This window comes from Siniperca chuatsi, linkage group LG14 (genome assembly GCF_020085105.1).
Source record: "Siniperca chuatsi isolate FFG_IHB_CAS linkage group LG14, ASM2008510v1, whole genome shotgun sequence".
NCBI lineage: Eukaryota > Metazoa > Chordata > Actinopteri > Centrarchiformes > Sinipercidae > Siniperca > Siniperca chuatsi.
In genome coordinates this window covers 8,230,549-8,253,870 of record NC_058055.1, presented here as the reverse complement: position 1 = coordinate 8,253,870, position 23,322 = coordinate 8,230,549, and the positions used below count along the sequence as shown (strand labels likewise).

Below are 23,322 nucleotides of genomic sequence, written 5' to 3'. Positions count from 1 at the left end.
CCAAACCAAAAAAGTTACAGATTTCAGCCTTAAACCTTTATCCACACACACTATCACTGCGTACATACTCATGTTCCTTTTCATTTCTTTCAAGGTAAAGATATCCTGAGGGAAACCATAAAGTTCATGTACACAGACTGGGCTGACAGGGACAACAGTGACATGCGTAGGAAGACCCTCCTGGCTCTGTTCACGGACCATCAGTGGGTGGCCCCGGCTGTTGCCACTGCCAAGCTGCATGCTGAGTTCCAGTCGCCTGTCTTTTTCTATACCTTCCACCACCACTGTCAGACCGAGGCAAGGCCAGAGTGGGCAGACGCAGCCCATGGAGATGAGATCCCCTATGTGTTTGGAATTCCCATGGTGGGAGCCACCGACCTGTTTCCCTGTAACTTCTCTAAGAACGATGTAATGCTCAGTGCTGTAGTCATGACATACTGGACCAACTTTGCCAAGACAGGGTTAGTATAATGCCAAATTTAAGAATTACTTTCTGATATTAAGTGCATTTATCTTATTGTAGATATCAAGTAAGTGTGTACAGTAAGTATTTACAAGCACATATGTAACACAGTGTAGATTTCAGTCCGATGTCCCTTTAGCCTACTAATAAAGTCAGAATTTGGCATATTGAGCCCAATTATGGGCACATAGTTAGTCTGCTGGAGGTGAATATAGAATTTGTGTTTAGTTTAGATTTGGGGATAGTTTCTTGGGTGAGAGAATCTGTGGAGCTTTTGAACATGATCTGGGTCTAAACATCTGGCTTGGGACTGGGTTGCACAGTGACATACAGCACCTGCTCTTTCCAAGGCATTCTTTCTGGTAAAATCCAAACCAGGTTTCTACACAGGTGCTCACCTTAAATAGCATATCAGCTCTCGTGTTTTCATATACTGAATTGCTGTAAAAATTTTATTTCTCTCTTCCAGGGATCCTAACCTACCAATTCCTCAGGACACCACATTCATCCACACCAAGCCCAACCGCTTTGAGGAGGTCATCTGGACCAAGTTCAGCTCCAAAGACAAGCAGTACTTGCATATTGGCCTGAAGCCTCGTGTCAGAGACAACTACAGGGCCAACAAGGTGGCCTTCTGGCTGGAGCTGGTGCCACATCTTCACAGCCTCCACAAGGAAATCATTAGCTCCATCACAACTCGACTGCCGCCCGGAGGCACCAACCGCTGGAAGGGCCCTCACAGCCCTGGCACCCGCTCCACGCGCCATCCCGTAATCTCCACCTATCCACCTGATCCTGAGCCCGACGGTTCAGAGAGACCCCGCTATTCTCCCTTCCCCAGTGAGACTAGGGACTACTCCACCGAGCTGAGTGTGACGGTAGCTGTGGGCGCCTCGCTTCTTTTCCTGAATGTGCTGGCCTTTGCCGCGCTTTACTACAAACGGGATAAGCGCCATGAACTAATGCAGAGACGCCACCGCCGACTGTCCCCGCAACGTGGCACGACGATGGGCATGGGTGTTGGCATGGGAGTAGTAGGGGCCCCACCACACAATGACCTGGCGCTGAGTCAGGAGGAGGAGCTAATGTCGCTGCAGATGAAGCAGCAAAGAGTGGAGCTGGAGCATGGCACACCCCTCCCTTCCCGCGGCGTCCACGGTGACCTGGAACCCCTGAGGCCGCCTGTGTGCCCACCTGACTACACGCTGGCCCTGCGGCGGGCACCGGAGGATGTGCCACTCATGACGGCCAATACCATCACCATGATCCCCAGCACCATCAGCAGCATGCAGCCCCTTCACCCCTTCAACACCTATCCCCCCGTCCCAGCCCCCTCCACTACACCTGTCCCCAGCCACAGCAACAATGCCCTGCCACACCAACACTCCACCACCCGTGTATAGGACCAGGCACAACCCTACTCTGGGCTTACAGAGACGCACCACACAAACTGCTCCATACAAACTTCACTCTCACCGCCCTCTATTCTTCTTTACTATATCTTTGTCTTTTCTCATTAAGCCCTCAAATAAAGCTGCAGTTTGTAAGATTTTAAGCAGTGAAATACCTCTAAAATGTAATCATAAATCAAGGGGGAGTTGATTAAAAAAACTCCTTTGCCAGAAGCCTGTCATCATAGGTACATACTGCTTTGCCCTGTTTCAATATCTCTTGCTACCAAACGCAGCTTTAAGCTTGTAGCTCTCTCTCTCAAAGAGGTATTGAGCTAATCACGATCAGTCAGGCATCTTATGTGTAGCTTGGTTGTTTTGCGCATGTGTTGTTGTGTCAGTGTAAAACTATGTTTGACATAGAATACATATATTAATTTTCATGCGTTTAGTGAAAAGATAATACAGTAGCGAGTAGCTTTGTATGAGGCAACATATGCCCCAACAAGCTGTCTGTCATAAAGCGGTGATTTCTTGAAACTTACAAATTGCAGCTTTAAAGGCCCAATCTGGAAGTGAAATTTGGCACCCTGTGTTGAGCACTATATCCCAACAGCTGTCTCTGTGTTCTGATTTTGGAGACTTTTGTTTAGTGTGAAATGTATTGACAGCACTGGAAGCGCAAGGATGAACTATTTGACATTTAAGCATGAGTTTTTCATTGATTTTAAAACCTAATTTCTGCTTTTTACAAATTTATGTACCTGTTTTCAGTTAGGATGCAACCTAAATGCCATCAAAAGTCCTGCTTTTTAAAAATCTGTATACTCACAAATGCTGCTTTCAGAACATTTCCAGATTGGGGCTTCAACTGTTGGGCGGTACAGGAAATAACTGAATCATACTCAGTCTGTGGGATGCAACCTGGAATCCAGGCTGCCCATTAGAACTCACTGCATCTCCGCCGCACAGGCTCTAATCATGTCCATTACTTTATTTGTTTCTCGCTCATTATCTCTTTGTCTGCATCCCCATCTCAGCCCATTTAACCGCTTCTCTCTTTTCGCTGCCTCACACTCTTTCTCTCTCTGCATCTGCCCTTGTAGCTCTTCTTATTAAACCATTGACATAATCCATTTCCATCTTCACTTCTTTCCTCTTTCTCGCAATCACTTCTAGACTCTCTTTTCCTTTTGGAGTCTTTTATACAAAAACACAAATGTAAATGATGTATTATTAATAAATTGTAAGGATATGAATGAAAAAAAAGATATTCTGATATCTCGTTTTTACCAGCATTCTTGGTGCCAAGTACTGTGATAAAGTTCCTCTTTCACTGGCGTCCAGTGGACCGCCTGGAGAGGTCCATCCTGACTGTATCTTACAAAAGGAATTACCATCATAAAAAGTGCCAACCCCTTCATCTTTCTTTTTGATCCACACACTTTTTTTTTTTTTAAATTACACTCAATGTTGCACTGTGGCTAGTCTCTTCTTTAAAAGGAAATCAGATTCAATATATCCTCGTTTAAAAAAAAAAGAATATAAAGTTTTATTAACTACTTTGCTGTCTGGGATATTTGCATGATGTTTTTTTTTATAAAGAGTGTGGACAGATAGGTTTGTTTGTCACTTTGATGATTTGCCTTGTTCTTCATAGATTTTTTTTTTATTTTGAAAATCATTTACATTTTCTATTTTAATATCAGCTGCACTTTGTGGTACTTCAAAAAGGTATTAAAGTATTAAGAGATGAATATTGTGTAAAACTATGATTATAACAAAGAGAGTAAATATTTCCTCTTTATTTTTTTCATTTCCTAACACTGAGGCTGTGCCGCAAAACTACCAGAAAGACTGATGAAAGCCTTTTTCTTTCCTCCCTCTTTTTGCTCTGTTTCTCTTTATCTTTTGCAACTGTCAAGTTTGCAGTCACTGTATCTCAATCTCACCTGAAGATAGCACTTTTTTAAGTTACAAAAAAAAAGAAACGACTGAATACATGAATAGTCTAAATAAGGTTTTTGTCTGTGATGGACATCAACCACATGCTTCAAGTGTTTGAAGACTGCCTGACGGTTATCTTTTCCTCTGCTCTTTTGTTGTTTCATGATTCTCCCGTCTGCAAGGTGGGAGAAAGGATCAGATATATTTATGACGGTCAAAAGGTGAGAAAGCCTTGTATGCGCGTTTCACATCTTTCGCACAACTGAACACAGAGAAGGGTCACACTCTGGACAATTCTGAAAAAAAAACCCAGTGACATTAGGACAACACTGGACAAATGCCGACAGTGATTCAATGGTGATGACGAAATAGCTCGTCAGTTACAGTATGATCTGTCAATGCACAGAGGATGCATTCTAAAAACCTGATTTAAAAAAAAATCTTTAATGACAGACATTACTCATACACCATATACCACAAAAGCAAGTCGGGGGGGATTCCTTCCCCCTACTTGTTATGTTCTGTATCCTGTCTGCTTAGGATAACAACACTCTGGAGCCAGACTGCCATCCCTCACACTGGACTGGAGCGAGCTGCGAGGACAAAAGAACAAAAACCAACACACGAAACAAACTGTACATTTTTTAAGTGTAAGAGAACAACCTGGAATTTGTAAATATTATGTTTGTCGTTTGGTTTGAGTGATTGGCTGGATCTTTTCTTTGTGACAACAGGTGCAAGTTTAGATGACTTACGTGATTTTAGCACTCATGCGTATGTTTGATTCTCCTTTATTTCCTAGATCTCAAGAGCAAATTCGAATAGGTTATGGGCACATGAATACATCTGTTAACATACATGAACAATTTTTTAAAAATCACAGCATGGTTGAGGTCAACAAAAACACAAAAAGGAATGCTTGCAGCTCAGGTTAGCCTTGATATTGTGGTGATAAAAATGTTCTTACTGCATATAGGGCTGTCTAAAGCATAACGGACACACCCGGCACTATCCCATCTATCATGAAGGCAGCTTTTGAGTGAAATGAGTCCTTTCATTGGTTAAAAAGCCAAAGAACAGCTGCAGAGAACAGATGAAGGAAGGGAAAACGGATGATTCAAGAAATGAGGCTGAAAAACAAGAGATCGGGTGGATGTTTCAAATGTGCTCAACACAAACCACAAATCAAGGAATTTTACTCGTGATGCTGTTGGATTTAGTTGCTAGTGTCTCACCTTGTCTTGAGCATTGTCATACAGTATAACCCGTAATTCGGGGGTTGTGAAATCCTTTGTACTCTTTTGGTCTTATTTCAGACTCTAATCACGGTGGTTGTTTTGCTACCTTTTGCAATTTTGTCTGCACATTCTGTTCATGGGATTATTGGCCCAGCTGTGTGATGTGAGTTTGAGTTGCCCACGCTTACAAAAACAGCACTGCAAAGACAGTTTTTTTGTTTTTGTTTTGTTTTTATACAAGGGTTTGGACAGCCAGCAGATAATGGAAGCACACTCACCAAGTTTACATGTTTACACTACAGTTTTGATGTTGGCTTAAGGTAAGGGGGGAAAAAAAGAAAAATAAAAGCATTACAAGGATCCAAATATCTTCTTATTACAACATTTCTTGCTGGAATGGTAAAGTGAAGGCTTGCACCTGTTTGTCTGTTTCATTTAGTCTGATTCAGTAACCTGCTTGAAGCTCAAGATACTGTGAGAGAGCATAATGAACAGAAGGGGTTGAAAGAATTAAAGTTAATATTTCTATTTCAAATAGAGGCTATTACACACTGTATGTTGTGTATCTGAACTGGAAAACATTAAAAGACATTCTTAAACAAATGCTTTGCCATTTTTATCACATTGTCAGAGATGCAGTATTAAAGCTACTGTATATTACATTTTCTCCCCACTAAGGGGCAGAAGAACACAACATGTAGGTACACACAACCCGCGGCACCTTTTAACGTTGTTATGGCTAACCTGTTAGCTTGTAATTGCTTATTTACTGACCCAGCAGATACAGAGCAATTTTAACTTTAATTTTAAGGCGTGTTTCTGGACACCTTTTAGCTCTGGTTTGGTCTCCACCAACTCCTGAGAAAAAATACCTCTTTAGTTAGCTGCTATGTTCGACTGCTAGCTAGCTTAATTGCTAACTTTGTGTATTTGCTTTTTGCTAGTGTACAGTAGGGATAGAAAAAATGTGCTCATAATTGCTGCCCGCTGCTGCAGACCGTTGAAAATGGAGAGCCTGAATAAAACAGTAAATTTGAGAGACATACATTTTAAAACTATAAAGCTTTGTAGAGTTGGTTGGTTAGGTCTGTACACTGTGAGCGACTCTCACATCGAGCCATTTGATTCATTGACAATATTTCTAATACTGATTATTGGAGCTTAAGAGAAGTGATGATGAATGTTGTTTTCATTTTTTAAGTAAGAAGAACATGATGTGGCCGCTCAGAGAGAGAACAGCTAACACCAAAAACAACATACACACAGTAAGATTGACGGTTATCCCTTATTACTACAGCCATGACCACTGTAACTGTGGTGTTTATTGCTATAGTAGTGGGTAAGGCTTTGAGGACATCATAAAGTTTTTTTTCCATTTTGGTTGTTGTTTAGCATATAGCTAGCATTCACCATAAATGTGTCATCCTAATGTGCAAGCCACACAAACTGAGTTCTGACTTTCATTCCATGAGGTCCTAAAATAACTTGGCAGCACCAGTTTAATGAAGGGAACGTCCTCTGATCTGTGTTTATTCAGCTGGTGTACACAACAAATCAATATTACAGCAAATATACTGGAACAAACTGATGCACTGGTCCTGTTGGATAAAGCATTTGTGCTTTACGCACAGCTTTCCAATCATTCAGGCCCTGATGTGGAAATAACTGAATATCTTTTTTTGCAAAATACGTTGATTTCTGTGTTGTACTGGCGAATAAGTACTTTTAGACCACGTTGTGCTTCTTTTCACCTCTCCAAAGTCACATTTTGAGCTCCAATCAATTGATCTTTTTACATCAATTGACATCAGTTACATCTTTGGTATTATAAATATCATAGGTAGACTACAGATAATTACCTGAATGAAGATAGATCATTTCAATAAGAAAACCCTTCCTGCAGTTGTGTTGCAAGCAGTTTTGAAAGTTTTTTTTTTAGAGTACAAGAAGAGGAGAAAGAGAGGAAAAAAACAATTCTGACCTTGCACAAGTGTACAAGTGTTTAATTTCTAATAGTTTTTCATATCTGGAAAACCAGAGCCTTACTTCTGGTTTAGAATAACTGGCTTGAATTATTGCTGCAATAAGAAGCAAGTTATTAGAACCCACTGGGTACCCTTATGGTTGATGGGCACGGTAATCAAAATCATCTTTGTTATAACTTCAGCAGATTCATCATAAATAGATTGCACAATTGTTTAGATGACTGATACGGTAACGTAATAGCATTTTTCTTTTGCACTCAACCCAATTACCTCTGCAGACAATAATACTCTGTTGGTTTCCTGTAAGCAGTGAGCACAGAAAATACTTTTCCTCCCTCAGTAGATGGCAGTTTGCAACTATAATGTATAAAGGCCTGCTGCTTCAGAAATTTGGGTCAGACAGCTTCTAAGCCAAATGAACCAGTCTACTGAAAACAAAGAACTCAGCTTTGCTGCCTTTACTGTCATTTTGAGATGATGGCTGATGCTCTAACAGCTCAGAAAGCATCACCCTCTTTAGAATTGCAAATAGAAACTTCATTCTCAAAAACTTAGAGAAGATATCTTCAGCATCACATGAAACCAAAACCACTTTTTAAATTATGAAAAGTCAATTATGCCTTTATGATATGATATGATATTCACAGAGGTAGTCTAATATTTGAACATGTTTAATTTTTCATTGTATACCCAAATATTTTCACTGTCTTTTAAATAATAAAATGTAGATGCTAAGTAAGGGTTCTCAAATCCTGTTGGTTTATTGAAAACATATAAAGAACTTTACAACAAATGTATGCGCCTGTCCATGGATTTCATTATATTCAAAAGACTTTTATTACTAGTAGATTACCTAAATGATTAAAGACACTAAAACCCATCAGACAGCCATAAAAGTCAAATCCAATTTTTATAACTGACCAAACATTCAAACTCACATATGCTCAAAGGTATGATGAGAGGAATATATTACTACAGCTTTACATTTACATTTCTTACAAGAATTTAAGGTAAATGACTTCAGGGGACCTCAGCTTTAGTAAAAGATGAGGACTGGTTGTTTTTCTCTGTCTTTCAGTCTCTTAGCACATAAGTGTGTTCAAGCCCCCTTGTGAAGTTTCACTAGTTTACATATTAAAATGTTTTAGTGTATATATGATAAGTAACACAATCACAATACAGACCAGTAAATTAAGGTATTTTATTAGATTAACCAATTTGCATAACGCCCCATACATCAGTATTATAATCCCTCTCACCACAAAGTAGCTCTCATGTTATTATTATTATATTATATTTTGTAAGAGGAGAGATAATGAACGAAAACATTCATCAAAAAATCTAATTAAAGAAAGAACAATTTAGTTCCTTTTTTAAACTTTTTTAAGATCCTGTTTTTAAAAATCCTGTTTAAATAAATCCTGTTTTTTCCAAACAATAACTGAGCTGCAAGGGACATTTTAAATGAACATTAAAGAGAATTACCACAATGTTACTTTTTTTTTCATTACCCTTGAGCCAAAAAAACACAAATGTCTACCATTATACATGTTAACCTGAAAGAATGTAGAAACCCACGTGCACACAGAAGGGATAACTGGAAGAGCTTTCAGATAGTATGTTGGAGGTAAAGAGGAAGGGGTGAGGGAGAGATGCAGTTGTCATAAAAGATCTGAAGGTTCTGGTCAACATCCATATTATTTTTCAGAAAGATCTCAAGTTCCTGGACCGGCAGCTCGTGAACGCTGTTGCCCTCTTTGGAGTTTTTGGCGAAGGCTCCGTAGGACGGGAAGCGGATGCGAACATCGTGGGGTGCGTTGCGGTCGTAGTCGGTGCAGCAGTAAGCGGACCACACATCTTCAGGGATGGCCACGCGGTCCTGGTTGTTTCGACGGATCATGTTGCCTCTGGTGGTCACTCCGGTGACGATGTATGCCGTGCCACGACAGAAGTTGTTGAGGCGGACCCGGATCCGCTCCTCATACTCGCGCCAAGGCCCGATGTTGAACTCCCGTATCTCTGGGACCACATTGGTCAGAGTGTAAGTGGCAGCGCGGTCGTGTGGGGTGGACTGGTGCTGGTCTGGGTTCAGGTGACCTCTCTCATACAGGACCACATCAGAGTAGTCATCCAGGACTGCCTGGCTGTCCTCAAACTTCATGTGTAGGTAACCGGTGGGGAAGGGCAGCATGTTTCCATTTCCATCCACTTCTGCCAGCTGGGGAGACACAGACACAGAGCACTTACAGTCGTTTTTGGATATGCTGGGAAATAATACAAAGCCAGTATTGCCTATGAGGCCTCATTGTTTCCCCTTGCTTCTATTGCCTATTTAAGATGCTTTTAAACAGTGGTTAAAAATGAAAATGAATGAATGAAAAACTCTTTGTGAATGAAGTTTTTGTCATTTTTGAAAAACAAACTTAACCTATTACTGAAAGACAAGTCTCTGACCTGTGGCTCATACATCCAAGGGTAGTCCACACGTCTGTCTCCCTCTGTTTTCTTGAAGGTATAAGCTGAGTAAACTGGAATCCGCTTTTGGGGGTCATACAGGGTCACATAACGAGGTTTGTCTGCGTAACGTTGGCAGATCTTCTTCAGTTTGGTGTTGGTGATCCCCCGCGGCGGTGTCCCCATGTACAGGGAGTCCTTGCATCTCTCTATGTGATTAAAATCTTGAACAACCGTTGCTGACATTAGAGGCAAAAAACAGATTATCAAAAGAGCAAAAACTAAAGGTGCTAACGGAGTCATGGTCACAAGCGTCTCCTCGGTGTGTCCTACTGTAGCTTCTGCAAAACAATGACAGAAAATGTTTGCAGTTATAATTTAAATGTCACAAAGCTGATATGCAAAGCAAGTAGAGTGTGACCAAAAGACAAGGCCGCCTGACACGTGGGCGTGGATGTGCAGGTCATTGCATTGCTCAAATGTGCAATTTTAAAATAATATTGAATAAAAAAGATGTGTTTGTTCTCTTGAATATTATTAATTATATTGTCAGGTTTGTCCCTGTGAGTTCTTAATGAGGTTAGATACTGGATCATTGACGCCTGCAGGGGTGCAGTGCTGTATGTGTTATGGTATAACATTTTTAATCATGTCATTATTCTACATATTCATAACCGACACTCTTATTCTGAACAGCAATCGCTACACTTGTGAAGCTTCCATTTGGCACACAATGTAAAACCCCAAAACTACCTTTCAGAATATCTTGCCCTTGCAAAAACATTTTGACCTTGCAAGATCCTTTTTCTTCCAGTGACATGAGCATATTAGTTTCCTGCTTCAGAGGAAGACATCTTTTTTTAGCTATAAGTGAAATTCACTCTCATAGAAACCTGAATTCTGCTGAGTGCGGTGATGACTCACAAGACACTGAAATGGGATATTCAGAGACGTGCTATCAATGTAATGGTAAAATGCAAAACTGTCCAATCTGTCTCAGTGATGAACAAAAGGCCTACAGTGACCAGTGTGGTTCAGAGGTACTATGCTACTCTGTGTGAATGGTGGATAAGCCACTGGGCAAAAGAGAGATTAATCATAAAGGTTTAACTACGACACAGCGACAAAGAGTGTACATGCACTGGACAGTTTCAAGTCAAGGTCTGTGCATAAATGCCCGCTCAAGACTGCTATTACATAATAAAAGACAATAGTTAAACTTGAAATATAACAGAATAAGTAGACAGTTACCAGTGATCAGAGATAATTCATGTTTTATATGCTTTTGTACTGGTGAGGTTTATTTAGAGCAGGAGGGAAAAGAGATCCAACTGAAATGAAGGTGTTAGTGTTTTATTTAACAAGCCAATCAAGAGCAAGAATAGTATATACACCAATTGTGAAGATAATGATGAACATGAAGAAGCAAAATAAGAAAGTAACCCAGTACTCCATAGAAAGTGAAGCAACTTAATGTGCTATGAAGTAGAATGAGTATTTCATAGCAAATGGTTCAATAGGTCAAGCACCCATTTTGGCAGCTCAGTGTGTACAGAGCAATTACTCCATCTGAAACTCTCTTCCTGTTTCCAGAGTTTTTTTATCCTTAGTCCTTCAAAACAGCTTGGACACATTATGTAAAGTCTTTGTTTTTATTCTAACACATTTACTGCCACTTTTTGATAGATATTCTCTCCCCAGTACTGCAAGGGACACGTGTATGTTTTCTTGATTTTGCAAGTGTCATGTGGCTTGGTGGTTGCATTCACCATCCTATAACAGAAGGGTCGCGGATTGATCCACTCATCAACCACATGTCCTGTCAGTGTCCTTGATCTCATTACACATGCCCTGAAGAAGATTAGCATCTTAATGAGTGATTCCCAACCAGGGTTACCCGTACCCTAGGTGATTCTTCTGCACTTGCTAGGGGGTATGTGGAAAGATTGTGGATTAGCTCAAGTAATAGTGAGTAAACAACATAAATTATTATTTGATTAAAAAATGTTTCAGCTGTACCTGTACACCCTGAAGTGCATGAAAACTAGTTAGCATGCAAGCAGAGAAGTTGAAACACTTAGCTAAAAGTGGTGGATGAATGGCTGAAATAGCCAAAGTAATGGATAAATGGTGGTAATAGCTAAAACTGAACAGTTGAAATAGATATCTAAAAGCAATGGAGAAATGGTTGAAATAGCTGAAAGTAATGGAGTAATGTGAGGGTACGTCTGACAAAAAAGATTGGAAACCACTGATCTAAATGTCTGGAATGTAAAGGAAATAAAATGCGCTTCATATCAATGGCTGGAGTTTCTGGTGCTGTCCTATGCTGCCCTCTTCTCAAGTCTGTTTTATGCAAATGGAAACTGTTTGTCAGATTAGCTGAAGCAACAATCCTTCACTGCCCTAATAAGTCAATTTGAGCGACTGACTGTTGTTATTCATCGAGGGACCAGCTTGCCTCTCTGATCTAATCTTGAGTTATGACAATCATAACTTATGTAGCTGGGGCTGATGATGCAGTTATGTGAACAGACATTTTTCAGCTGTCAGCATTTTTACCAATTAGAATTATAAATTCAGACCCAGCTCAGCTGCTTTCTGCTGCTTCATCCTCAGGAGAAGAGGGAAAGCACTTTACTGTCGTTGAGTTAAATCTTATCAGTTCTTCAATAGAAAATGTAACTGCTGGCCATGACTGTCCATGCAACAGATTTCAGTTTACTAAACAGTCATTCTCAATGTGAGTCATGGGGGCAGCACTTTGGGGTGGCTTTTATGATTCTCAGATATGTGACAAGAATCATCTCATCGTCTGGTCTGTTTATTTGCTTGTTTCTTGGGGCGGATTAAAGACTTCAACTAAATCTCTGTGATTCTCAAGTCCCTTACAGACATAATTCTAATAAATTAAAATCCGTGTTCCTTAGACTGGCTTGGAAATGTGGTCAGTCAGAGTAAAATTTAAAGACATGTCAGTTGAAAGATGCGTCTGGCTGACCTGGAATAAGGACATTAGACATAAGTGTCATAAGTATGACAAATTTAAGAAAGTAATGATTGATTCTGGTACTGGGAGCCACATAGTATGCAGTGATTTTAAAATATATAATAAATGTAGTATGACAATTTAATGTAATGCATACTTTAAAAATATTTTACCCATTCTGCTGTATTTTTAGCACCCACTCTACTTAACACTGCACTTAACAAAACATTTGAATGTTTCTGGCAGGTCTACTTCATGTTCTGCACGTTCATAAAACCCAGGACGTCGTCATGCAATAATATATATTGCCCACTTGGGGGCAGTGTAGGCTTGTTTGTTGCTTGTTCCCATTCCCTGTTCCGTGATGATAAATGCATAAAAACATTTAAAAAAAAAAAAATTTAATCCAACGACACAGCTGCGTTTGTAAGACTGAAAAGTGTAACAAACAGTATAATTGTCATTGTAAAATAAAAAAAACCACTGATGTGAGTTAAGCATTAAATCCAATTTGTTTAAGATTTGAATGCTTGATGAGATAGATACTCTACATTGACAGACAGTCGTTAGGCTGTACACTGGGGATTATACAATATTACATACATATATAATATACAAAAATGTTCTGATATGTAAATTAATGTATTTCAGTTTTGAAAATTATAATACAGATCTATGTTTCTCGTACTCAACATGAATAATTTCATGGATTTGAATATAAAATCGACTAAATCGTATCTTCCAATTTTTGGGCTGGTCTGTTTCCCTTTCCTTTCTTAACTTTTTCCTTTCGTCTTTGTTCTTTTCTTGTGTCATTTAGTTTACCATAGGATTTTGTCAGAATATTAGTTATTAGTTAAAAAAAATGGGTTAACACGTTTGTTAATTACTGTCACTGTTGTGACTTTAAACTAGTGTTTAATAATATAACTTAAATCCACATTAGTATGATATTTATATATTACCGACATTGTAAAGCATTTGCTGTATCATTACTGTATCATGAGAACCCAAGCATGACAGCTTTTTGTTTTTTGATAGGAACTGTCGAGACAGAACAGATGCTCCCTATGCAGGATACAGTTTCTAGGCCTTCACTGAGCCACCAGGGGGCTCAATTTAGCAGATATTCTGGCCTATGAAGCTGTCCCTTCTTACTTCTGCACCAGAACCTGCTGATTGGTCCAAATACCCACATGGGGTTGGGCATCAACCAATAGAATGTGGGCTGATCTGGAGCTGTTGCTAAGGCACTTCAGAAGTAAAAAAAAAAAAAAAAAAAAAAAAAAACTCAGCAATCTGCTTCCACCATTTCACTCTCACAGTCTGGCTCCTCTCACTGTGCACTCAGGACCGACAGCGCTGCATGTATTCCACTGGGCGCTGATGATGAGTGAAATGAGCAGAGGAGTGAGTGGTGGTTTTGCATTTGTGAGCCACAAAGACTAGACCCTCCCTCATGAACCCTGAGCTGTAGCCCCACCTCCCCCGGTTATCCTGTCACTTGACATTTGAGCTCAGCCAGCAGCCCCCCCGTCACCATTTCCCTCTGCCTCACTTCCCAATTCATCCAAAAGATACCTGGGTATTCAGCTCCACTAAGAGCCACAAACATGGGAGAAACCTGTGCACTTCCCCACACCAACACAGTGGTGTGTATTGGGATTCTATGACATCTTTCTTCTTTAATTAAATCTTTAAATTTCCTGTTTTCTGAGGATTTGAAAATAAGTGGTAGCGAGGAGACAGGAAATGTCACACTGCTGTAACAGTGAACAGAATAATGTTGGCAGCATGATAATGTGCATGTATATTTTTGCACAGATATGTGTGTGTAAAGCCAAATAATCTTGCATTCAACGTAAAATGAGTGTCACACACTTGCAGAGATATTGGGGGGGTAACATGTATCAGTAGGAGAAGATTCTTTTACAGCTCTCACTTACTCTGTGTGTACATTGATATACACACACACAAACACACACACACACACACACACACACACACACAAGAAGGAAATAAAGACCCCCTCCATGCCTCTGTCTGCTGTGTTTCCCCTCCTCCTGCCGGCTCACTGCAAAATGTCATAGATAAAAGATTCTCCCTTCTCATTGGCTCATGTCTTGTGATTGGCAGCTTGTTGGCCCGCCTTGCCGGTCTCTGTACATGGATCGGTCTGCTATGAGAGCCCCGGCATCAGAGAGTGGAGTGGAAACAGGAAGAGGAGGAGGAGAGGGGAAGAAAGGAGACAGAGGAGAGAGGATCGGGTGAGACAAGGTGGCGAGGAGTGAAAGAGAGGAAAAGGGGAGCAGTGGGGCGTGTGGACCAAACAGAACAAAGCCAATAAAAGAGGTAAAAGAGGACTACAGAGGTGCAGCTTGATGTGCTATTTGCTTATGGCTGAATGTAATTGTACTGCATGCATTGTGCAGTGTGGAAGAAGTGTGAGCTTGCATTTCTGCTTCTTTTCTGTTTGTCTCCATTTGTTGATTTTTGTGTATTTTCTGTGTGTCATTGTTCTGAACGATCTGTCTTGGCTGAACATACTGCAGTGTGTGTCTGCAGACTGTGCTGCACATTCATGCATGAAGCTCACACACACACACACACACACAAACATGCACACATGCAATACTCACATGGAGACACACAGGGCAAGAGCAGAAATGTGAAATGATGAATGCAGTGAAGGGGAACTGATGCGGTTACACTTGTGTTGTGGTTACATTTGTGCTCTGTGGAACGTGTAACTGTTGAATATCAGCCTGTGTGTCTGTGTGTGTGTGTTTGTGGGAGGTGTACTGTAGAAAGAAGCTATAGTGTGGCCAAGTGTGATAATTAATCTTCACTTCACAGTACTTGGCTCCACTGAAAGTTCAGCTCAGTCTGTTAAACACATCTTGCACAGAGACCTTTTGTCTTTGTTGTGTTTTTATAAAATAATTTACTCAGACACTCATTTTTCAGTTGTTTAAAATAGAATGAACAAAGGTTATCTAGGGTTACTGTCACATACAACATGCAGCCAATGCATGCTTTCAGTTAATATGATTGCCAGCTTAGGTAAACCACCTGGACGTGCAATTCTAGGTTACCATTCCGCACACAAGCCAGCTGTCTGACGCGTGCGCACACACACACACGTGCTTCCAGTGCCTTCTTCGAACCTGTTAACCTGCTTCATTGTCTTTGTTCATGAAAAACTGTACATTTTGCATTGTTTGCAAAAGACACCCCTCTTTCTTGTTCTTGACCTTGCCTTGGTACATTCCAGTACCCCTCAGAGGGCTGTGCTTTATGGAGCATACACTGGGAGAAGCTGCTAGAAAGGCAGAAGGGGATATAGCAGAGGGAAGTGGGGCTGCAGGGATGTTATTTTTAGAAATGTGATTGATATTCGGCTCATACTGTACGCTCATTCTCTGTGATCGCGATGCTATTTCAGGCCTGAATCCAATAAAATCATACATGTGTCCAGGTTCTGTCCATCTGTACATTGTCGCTTCTTGCTTCCCCTCCATCTGTTCTCTTCATGTCTCTGCTCCTTGTGTTAGCTAGCTTAAGAGCCACCAGAGACAGGCCTGTTCCGGTGCAGCACATCCTTCCTTTTATGGTATAGGATCAGTATCCTTGCTGGTTACACACACATGCACACATAAAGCCTCAGCAAGAGATCTGCAGTGGTTCACTGCAGCTAGCAAGCAGTTCCAGATAGTGTGACATATTGAAGCATGTGACAGACTGTTGATTTGTCCAAATGAGGACACAAATTGGAGTGTGTTTGCACAACTGCGGCAGCTCTTCTCTACACAATGAATATTTTTTATTCAGCTGTATAAAGGTTGCATGTGAGTAGAGTTAAAGAGAAAAGATAGAAATGTGGAAGTATACATTAAATCCTATGGACCTTCTCTCCCCCCCCCTCTCCATGTCAAAATCACACACACACACGCACGCTAACACTCCCCTCCTTGCTTGAGGCCTTGCTCCCAGCTCTGGACTAAATGATATCATCGGTTGCCAGGGATACAAGGACACAGCGTGCAGAGAAAAGGGAGGGTGAGGCATAGGCAGAGCCATACACATAGCCTGAAAGGGAAAGGAAGAGGCTGGGATATTGGGTATCAAGAAAGAAAAGGAGCCTTGTTGAAACAAGTAGCGAAGATAGCAAAGGCAATGGGGCAGGGCCACAAAGAGGAAAGACAGGAGAAAAGAATGCTTACCAGCCTGTCAGAGGTTACTGACCCATTCTTCTTCTTTCCTACATCTCATTTCATTCTCTTTCTTTGTCTGGAGAGGTCCAGGATTGCAACAGTGCAAATGTGTGTGAAAGCATATGTTGCAGGAAATATGAGACAAGGGATGGAGGAGAGATACTGCCCTTGATTTGAAACAATAAAACCTTCCTGTCTTGTACATCTGTGCACCAACTGACTATGGTATTTCCTCACTCTCTCCACTCTGTGTGTCTCTGTGTGTGTGTGCCAGCTAGTGGAGGCTGAGCATGTCTATTTAAAGGGATCCTGGACTGCACAGGCCTGCTGTCTTGCTATTCCTGACTGACAGAATCATCGAATTTAGACCAGAGTCTGTCTCCCCCTTTTCTCTCAGTACTCATTGCAAGGTAAGACTGGTTATAGGGATGCAAATGCACATGCACACACACACACACACACAGACACAAGTTGTTAGGTTTCAAATAAATGTCTCCAATTTACACTTAGCAATCAGGATTAGTGTGGTGAAATTGGTTAGACAGCCAAAAGGGGGTTTCAGAGGAGACATGAATGGATGCATGGCTATCCCTCTGTGGTGACAGAAAGAGGACCAGGGTTTCCTTGGTGACCAGAGGGAGGGAGGAAGCAGACTGAGGGGTGCAGACAGCAGGTTTAACCTACCAGTAGGTGTCAACTAATCAAGCACCAGCATAACGAATTAAAGATTTTATTTGTAAAGCATAATTTGTGCACAAATAGTTCACTTTACAAGTCAGGAACAGAATTGTAATGTCTTAGAAGTAATGCCCTAATTTTATACAGCTGACATTTAACACAATACACTGCTATACTGTACTGTTTGCATTGCACATTCTTTTGAGAGTTTACCTAACAGCAACTTAACTCATTTTGCACATGACATCATTTGGCTGTGGAAAAAATTTGCAGATGTCTGGAAATAACCCTGCACAGATGGGTTTAATATTGGAAGCACCGAGCCATTGTTGTGAAGAGTCAATTTTATGCAGCTGTTGACTGACAGCTCCCACTACAACATTGTAACAAAAGTGTGTACCAGTGTGCAACAAGGAGGGTCTACAACAGATGCTGTCTGTGTAATATTGCTCAAATACTAGCAAGCTCAGGGTTAAAAGCATGGTAAGGTGTCTTGTCAAAGAAACAGGGAAATTGCAACACTGTGAATGACACCGCACAAACTGAGAAACACAGTTTACAAGTTGTTGGCATGAATTAAGCACACAGTGAATTTCTATCACAATTCAGGATTTCCAGTGATGTGACACTAAAATAAGTTGCCATTCTCGGACACAAGTCAAACAGGCAAGTCTGACAATGAAGTCATACAACCCAAGATCCCAAGCAAAGAAAGCTTTAAAGCAATTGATGAAGAGGTTATTTCAGCATTAACAGAGATTCGTAGAAGCTCAGAAAGCTGGTCTCTCAAAGAGCAGATTTTAGTGGAACAGGAGGTGATGTGAGGATTATAGTGGATATAACCAGACATGCTGTGTCTATTATGCAGCTCTATGTAGCAACTGATGGTATATAGTACAGTGCTGTATGTTAGGATAAAGGCATGCAGTCTTATTTTACTGTATTTGAGCAGTATAACATTGTATGTATATAAAGGCCTTTTGTGTCCTCTTTCTACTCTAAAAATAAATCTAAATGCAGTTGACTCTAAAAAGCCTAAAGCCACAGCAGTAAGAACTGTCTGGCTTCAGTTGCTCTAGCAACTGGTTGGAAATGGACTCTTGAAGAGGCAGCTCACTTAGCTCATTCAGCACTCACAGAAAGGTTATTATAGCACAGATGCAACAGTCTTACCACAAACAAACCTGTATGAAACAAAAGTACAAAAAAATGTACCACTAAGGAAGTGGTAAAATGTTGCACAGCAGTTGTTCGTACTATTTATACATAGCTGTGGGAAATGAATGCATATAGAGGTGCAAGCTATCACCAGTATAGCAATGCTCTCTTCAGCATGCAAAGTTGATCTTTACAAGGTATACACACTTCAGCGCAATATACTAAGTGTTGAAGTGTTTGGCAGCAGCAATAGAGACAGTAAGAGATCTTTACTGTCCATGGTAAAAGAGACGACTGTATGCAACAATTCTATTTATAGCATAGGAAAACAACAATCAAAATTAAAATATGCAGAATAGGCAGAGGAGGTGAAGGATTAAAAATTATAATCAGACAGTAAGTCATCAATTTGAAAGCCAAACACCTGACCTGGTATAGTGGTTCAGTACTCAGCAGGCAGCTACAGAGCTCACTGTGCTTCTGGAAGTTGGTGTACTTGAAGCAAATGAAAAGAAGAAGCATCGATTTCCTGAACTAGCAGCTGATGATGAACAGTGAGATTGAATGGAAGATGGGTGCCGTTGATTTGAAACACATTCACCATCAGTTCTGTGAGAGAAATAAAGAATGAGGGCTTATACTGTACGGTGAGAAAAACACCACAGCAGCACACCCTGTTTTCTTCTCTGCTTTTCTCTCTTTGCTTTGTTCTTAAAATGAGGTTGCCTTCATCCTAGTGCCATGTTTTTTTCTGTTATTGGATGGCCACTGGTTGTGGTGGCTGCTGGGTAGCAGTGACTAAAGAGAGGCTGAATGCACAATGCAGCTCTGGCTGAGGGATGACATGACCGCTGAACAGATACAGTGCAGCAGAAAATACAGCATGAGGAAATAAAATCTACCAAAGATGCACAAAACAACACTTTAGAAATACATGTTTCTCTCTCTCTAGTCATATACAGATTGTATCTCTCAACCATGTGTCTAGTCCACAGTCTGTTTTTTGCTCTCAGGTGTGAAGTGGAGTGCCCTGACAAACACAGGCCAAGACTGGTAACCACAGAACATTTGTTTATGTCTCTGTACTCTGCGTGTGTGTGTGTGTGTGTGTGTGTGTGTGTATGGCTGTTTACATCCAAACATGTAGCACTTTATAGTATCACAGTAGTACTTACTACATTCAAGTTTTGCAGTGCAGTACTGCAAAGGCACTGAGTGTCCAATTAAGCAATTATGTGAAGGTATTGTCAACAATACTGTGTGTGAAAACAAAGCTCAGCAGTTACTGCAAATGTCACAGATAGTAGAATGCTGAAGATGCAGTAATGCACATAGATAATGTGTTCACCTGCTGGGTAACTGGATTTTACTTTACTTGATTACAGGGCCCTTCCTGTAGGCCTTTTCAAATAATCAATCAGTGAGTAAAGCAGTCTTCTGAATAACCATCAAGGGACTAAAGCTTCTCTTAATTTTTTCATATATTGTGTATGAATTACTCACAAATTAAAATGAGTGTAAAATCCAGAGTGGTGGACATTGTCGTTGTGTAAGCTAAGATCTTATTGGTTAAAATTGGCAGCACTTCCAAATTGTATTCTATGTAGTCATACGTTCTATAAATTAGATGTAGATATTTGTTCATGTATTTATTCAAAATCTGAACACCATACACATTAAACAACATCTGTGTTTCAGGCTGCATGTATCACCCAGCAGAGCTGTACTCTGGCCGTAACACATGGGGCTCCTATCCAGCTGGAGGACCTAACAGAGGACAATGGGCTCCGGTAAACAGTCGCCCCTGGAGCCACACACAAAGGTGTGAAAGCAACACCATCACAACACTCACACACACTTGTTTCTACAGTGTATTTCTAAAAGGACTGTAGTCCATTCTCACGGGCACACATACTAATTCAGACGCAGTAGATATAGCCTCTTATGTATTTACTGTACAATAGTATAGTTTTTTTCTCATTTCTTAACTGATCATACATTGTGAACCCCAATCAAGACTTCCAGTAAGACTACAGTAACCTTCATTGTAGTCAAATGTGACATTGTTAGATGTAACAGTTAAGAAAGCACATATAATAAAAATGCCGCTGGTACCAAGAGAAAAAATGGCTGAAACCTTCCTGAAAAGAACTGAAACTCAGTGGGAGTAGATAGTGGAACAACTTGAGGCTTGAACTTCCCCAACATGGGTCATTTCAGCAGGTGGGACTCCAGCCTTTGTTCCCTGGGTTGATTCAAGATAAGCACCACTTTAAGGGACTGACTGATTAACTGAAACTGTGATGAGCATATTCATGAAAAGCTCTTACTTCAGCTGCAGCTGTGAGCATGAGCCCATCTGCAGTTTAAACAAGCAGGACTCTGGTGAATGAAACTAAACCTTCAACTGCAGCTGAGAGAAGCCTCAATCTGACTCTACAGCTGCAGCAGTTGAAGCTGGCTCTGATTAATGTGATTGTATCTGTAACTATCTGGTTGTCATTTTGGCAATAGTAACAGTTGTGACTCTTATAAAGAGGTGTGACTCCCAAAGAGACAAAAACACTAAACTATAAACAATAACTAATTTTATTACTTCAAGGTTGGTAAAATGTATCAAAATGTAATCCAGATCAGCTGAGAAACAGTTCCACAATTCTCCTTTCATGGTGAAAATAAAGATTTCAATATGCATGTCTTCATGTAGAAAATGAACAAATATCAATTATTGGGCTATCCAGTTGTCTGTTTAAAAAGTTCAATAGGGTCACAATGACAGCTTTGTTAACAAGCTTTGCAAAATGAACTCCATATTCAGTGAGGTTAAAGACATTTATTGCGACACAAAATGTATGTTTTTTTCCTCATAAGATATTTACAGAAGTCGCTAAAAGCTGCTAAAAACAGATGCCCCTCAAATAAAATCTCACTTTTGAGTGTTGCAAAATTAGCAATCATCAACGAGGAAGCCTTGATTAAGACCTTCAAACAAAAAGCGTATATACTAAACAAACACGTGGAAAGAGAAACTGATGGCTTCAACGTGACTTCTAGCCACTAGCAACAAGGTTTGGAGCTCCCAGATTTGCTATATTCTCACATGAGCTTAATGTTTTGTCGTTACTACAGATGCCAAGAAGGGCGCAATCAGTCACATCATCCACCATCAAGTCGTCTTTATAATAGGTGAGTAGAACAGTATAAACATCATTCTTACACTGCATTGTATACATGTTGCTTATAGCACAGGTAATCTTTGCATTGCAATGCATCTGTTACTGAAACCGCTTGGATGAATGAAATATGGCTTTTTAAATGAGTTGCAGAGCCAACCTTGTACTTGCCACGTGCAGCAGAACAGTACAACACTGATGCCACCATGGATATGAATATTCACTTGGTGTATAAAGTACCATTTGTGTCATCTGTTGCATCATTGTTTTGAATCAGTATCTACATCATGATACTTGTTGCTTAGTTCAGTTGGTCTTTTGCGTAGGGGGGAGAGAACAGTCAACCATGTCCAGGACAAGGGTATCTCGAAGGGGCACAGACAGCCTCTACGCCTCTGGGATGGTAAAGAGCGACAGTTTGATGCCCAGAACTGGCATCACAACTCCACACGCTCATTCCACAACCGTGCTGGCACAAACAATGGTTATCTTACAGGACAAGGAGAGCGCTACGGAAACTGGGACAACAATGTTAGCAACTCTGTGGTGAGACCTGCAGATCTGGGACAATATTACTTTCAAAGGAATTCATATAGTTCCAAAAACAATAAGTATGTCATCATTTGACTTTTTGATTATGTTTGACTGTTAGCATTTGGGTCCTCGCCTGCATCGCAACAACAGAGAACTCCAGTCCCCACCAGAGAGATGGGCCCCCTCAGACTGCCACAGGAGCTTTCCAGACAGAATGATAAACTACAAACCAGGACCCTGGAAACGGCCAGCCCCCCACCAGCGCCGAGACCTACTACACCAGCACAGTCCACCTCCACAGCACCCTTTATCCCCTAGAGAAGAGTTTCCAGCCAAGAGGAGAAGGGACTCTGGCCCTGACCAGGTAAAGTTTGTTGGTTTAGCACAATAAACTTTGATTCTAGTATTCTAGTATGACAGGATGTGCTTCTCTGTTTAGCCATCTCATCCAGGATCAAGGCATTTACCTTTACTTGTCCGTGCCCCATCACCACCTCGCCACCACCGCTGCAACCAAGAAGATTGGAAGCCTCTTAAAGACAGGGGGGGTCCTTACCACCTCTCTGACCACAGGACCTCAACAACACAGCAACAGGTAACTTGTATAATCAGTACATGATTACTAAAATCTGAACAAACATATTGATCATTGTTGATTTCTATTATTGGTTTTGAAATTTGCAGGAAACCTCTAAACTGCGAGCTGGAGGACATGGGTTCAGTAACAGTAACCTAGCAGCTCTAAACCAGAGTTGTGGCAGCAGACCACCACATCACGGAAGCAGAGGGAAGGCCGACCGGAAAATTTCGTCTTCACCAGCAGACCACACCCGTGTGCCTTACAGCCACCAAAACCATAATTACCACTATCAACGGCACACAGGCCACCCCAGAGCCCTACAGCACAACCCACCACTACACCCTCTTGAGGAAAAGGACTCACGGAGCCATCACCACAAACAAAGCACAGTGAGAAATAAAAATTTAAATAGCACAAAATCTGTCTGTGTTTTCAGGATTCAACCAAGTTTTCTAATACACTGTTTATGCTCTTACTAAAGGTAGAGTGTGTCCAAATAAATATTTATCTTCCTCTCT

The 23,322-nt window shown here is 40.8% G+C and overlaps 3 protein-coding genes across 9 annotated transcripts in view; 2 read left to right on the top strand and 1 right to left on the bottom strand.

Annotated features, from left to right (window-relative positions):
- nlgn2b (neuroligin 2b) overlaps positions 1–5,642 on the top strand; it is a 67,731-nt gene extending 62,089 nt beyond the window's left edge. The window contains exons 8-9 of the mRNA XM_044223110.1: positions 95–461; positions 933–5,642. Of these exons, the coding sequence (XP_044079045.1) occupies positions 95–461; positions 933–1,866 (1,301 nt within the window). The 3' untranslated portion in view covers positions 1,867–5,642. The remainder of the gene's footprint in view (positions 1–94; positions 462–932) is intronic.
- A 2,569-nt stretch (positions 5,643–8,211) lies between these two features.
- On the bottom strand, positions 8,212–19,472 carry LOC122887714 (endonuclease domain-containing 1 protein). 4 transcript variants are annotated; one of them, XM_044221162.1, is made up of 3 exons: positions 18,947–19,472; positions 9,479–9,819; positions 8,212–9,242 (listed from the first exon to the last, which is right to left on the bottom strand). In XM_044221162.1, exons 2-3 carry the CDS (start codon positions 9,779–9,781, stop codon positions 8,634–8,636), a joined length of 912 nt encoding a protein of 303 aa, XP_044077097.1. In that variant the 5' UTR covers positions 9,782–9,819; positions 18,947–19,472; the 3' UTR covers positions 8,212–8,633. The 4 variants fall into 4 exon arrangements, with proteins under 4 accessions (XP_044077097.1, XP_044077098.1, XP_044077100.1 ...); XM_044221163.1 differs by lacking the exon at positions 18,947–19,472 and adding an exon at positions 16,691–16,865; XM_044221165.1 differs by lacking the exon at positions 18,947–19,472 and adding an exon at positions 13,664–13,679.
- The window catches only part of kdm6bb (lysine (K)-specific demethylase 6B, b), a 23,252-nt gene continuing 14,560 nt past the window's right edge, over positions 14,631–23,322 (top strand). For 2 of the 4 annotated variants that reach the window (XR_006380597.1, XM_044221156.1), the window contains exons 1-8: positions 14,631–14,819; positions 16,956–17,091; positions 20,216–20,339; positions 21,647–21,703; positions 22,017–22,236; positions 22,343–22,588; positions 22,664–22,819; positions 22,909–23,193. Coding sequence is in view for 3 of the 4 variants with exons in the window: in XM_044221156.1 (XP_044077091.1) it covers positions 20,221–20,339; positions 21,647–21,703; positions 22,017–22,236; positions 22,343–22,588; positions 22,664–22,819; positions 22,909–23,193 (1,083 nt within the window). In the remaining variant the exon portion in view is untranslated. Of the gene's footprint in view, positions 14,820–16,955; positions 17,092–19,530; positions 19,571–20,215; positions 20,340–21,646; positions 21,704–22,016; positions 22,237–22,342; positions 22,589–22,663; positions 22,820–22,908; positions 23,194–23,322 lie in introns of all 4 variants that reach the window. The other 2 variants (XM_044221157.1, XM_044221158.1) reach the window with 2 other exon arrangements.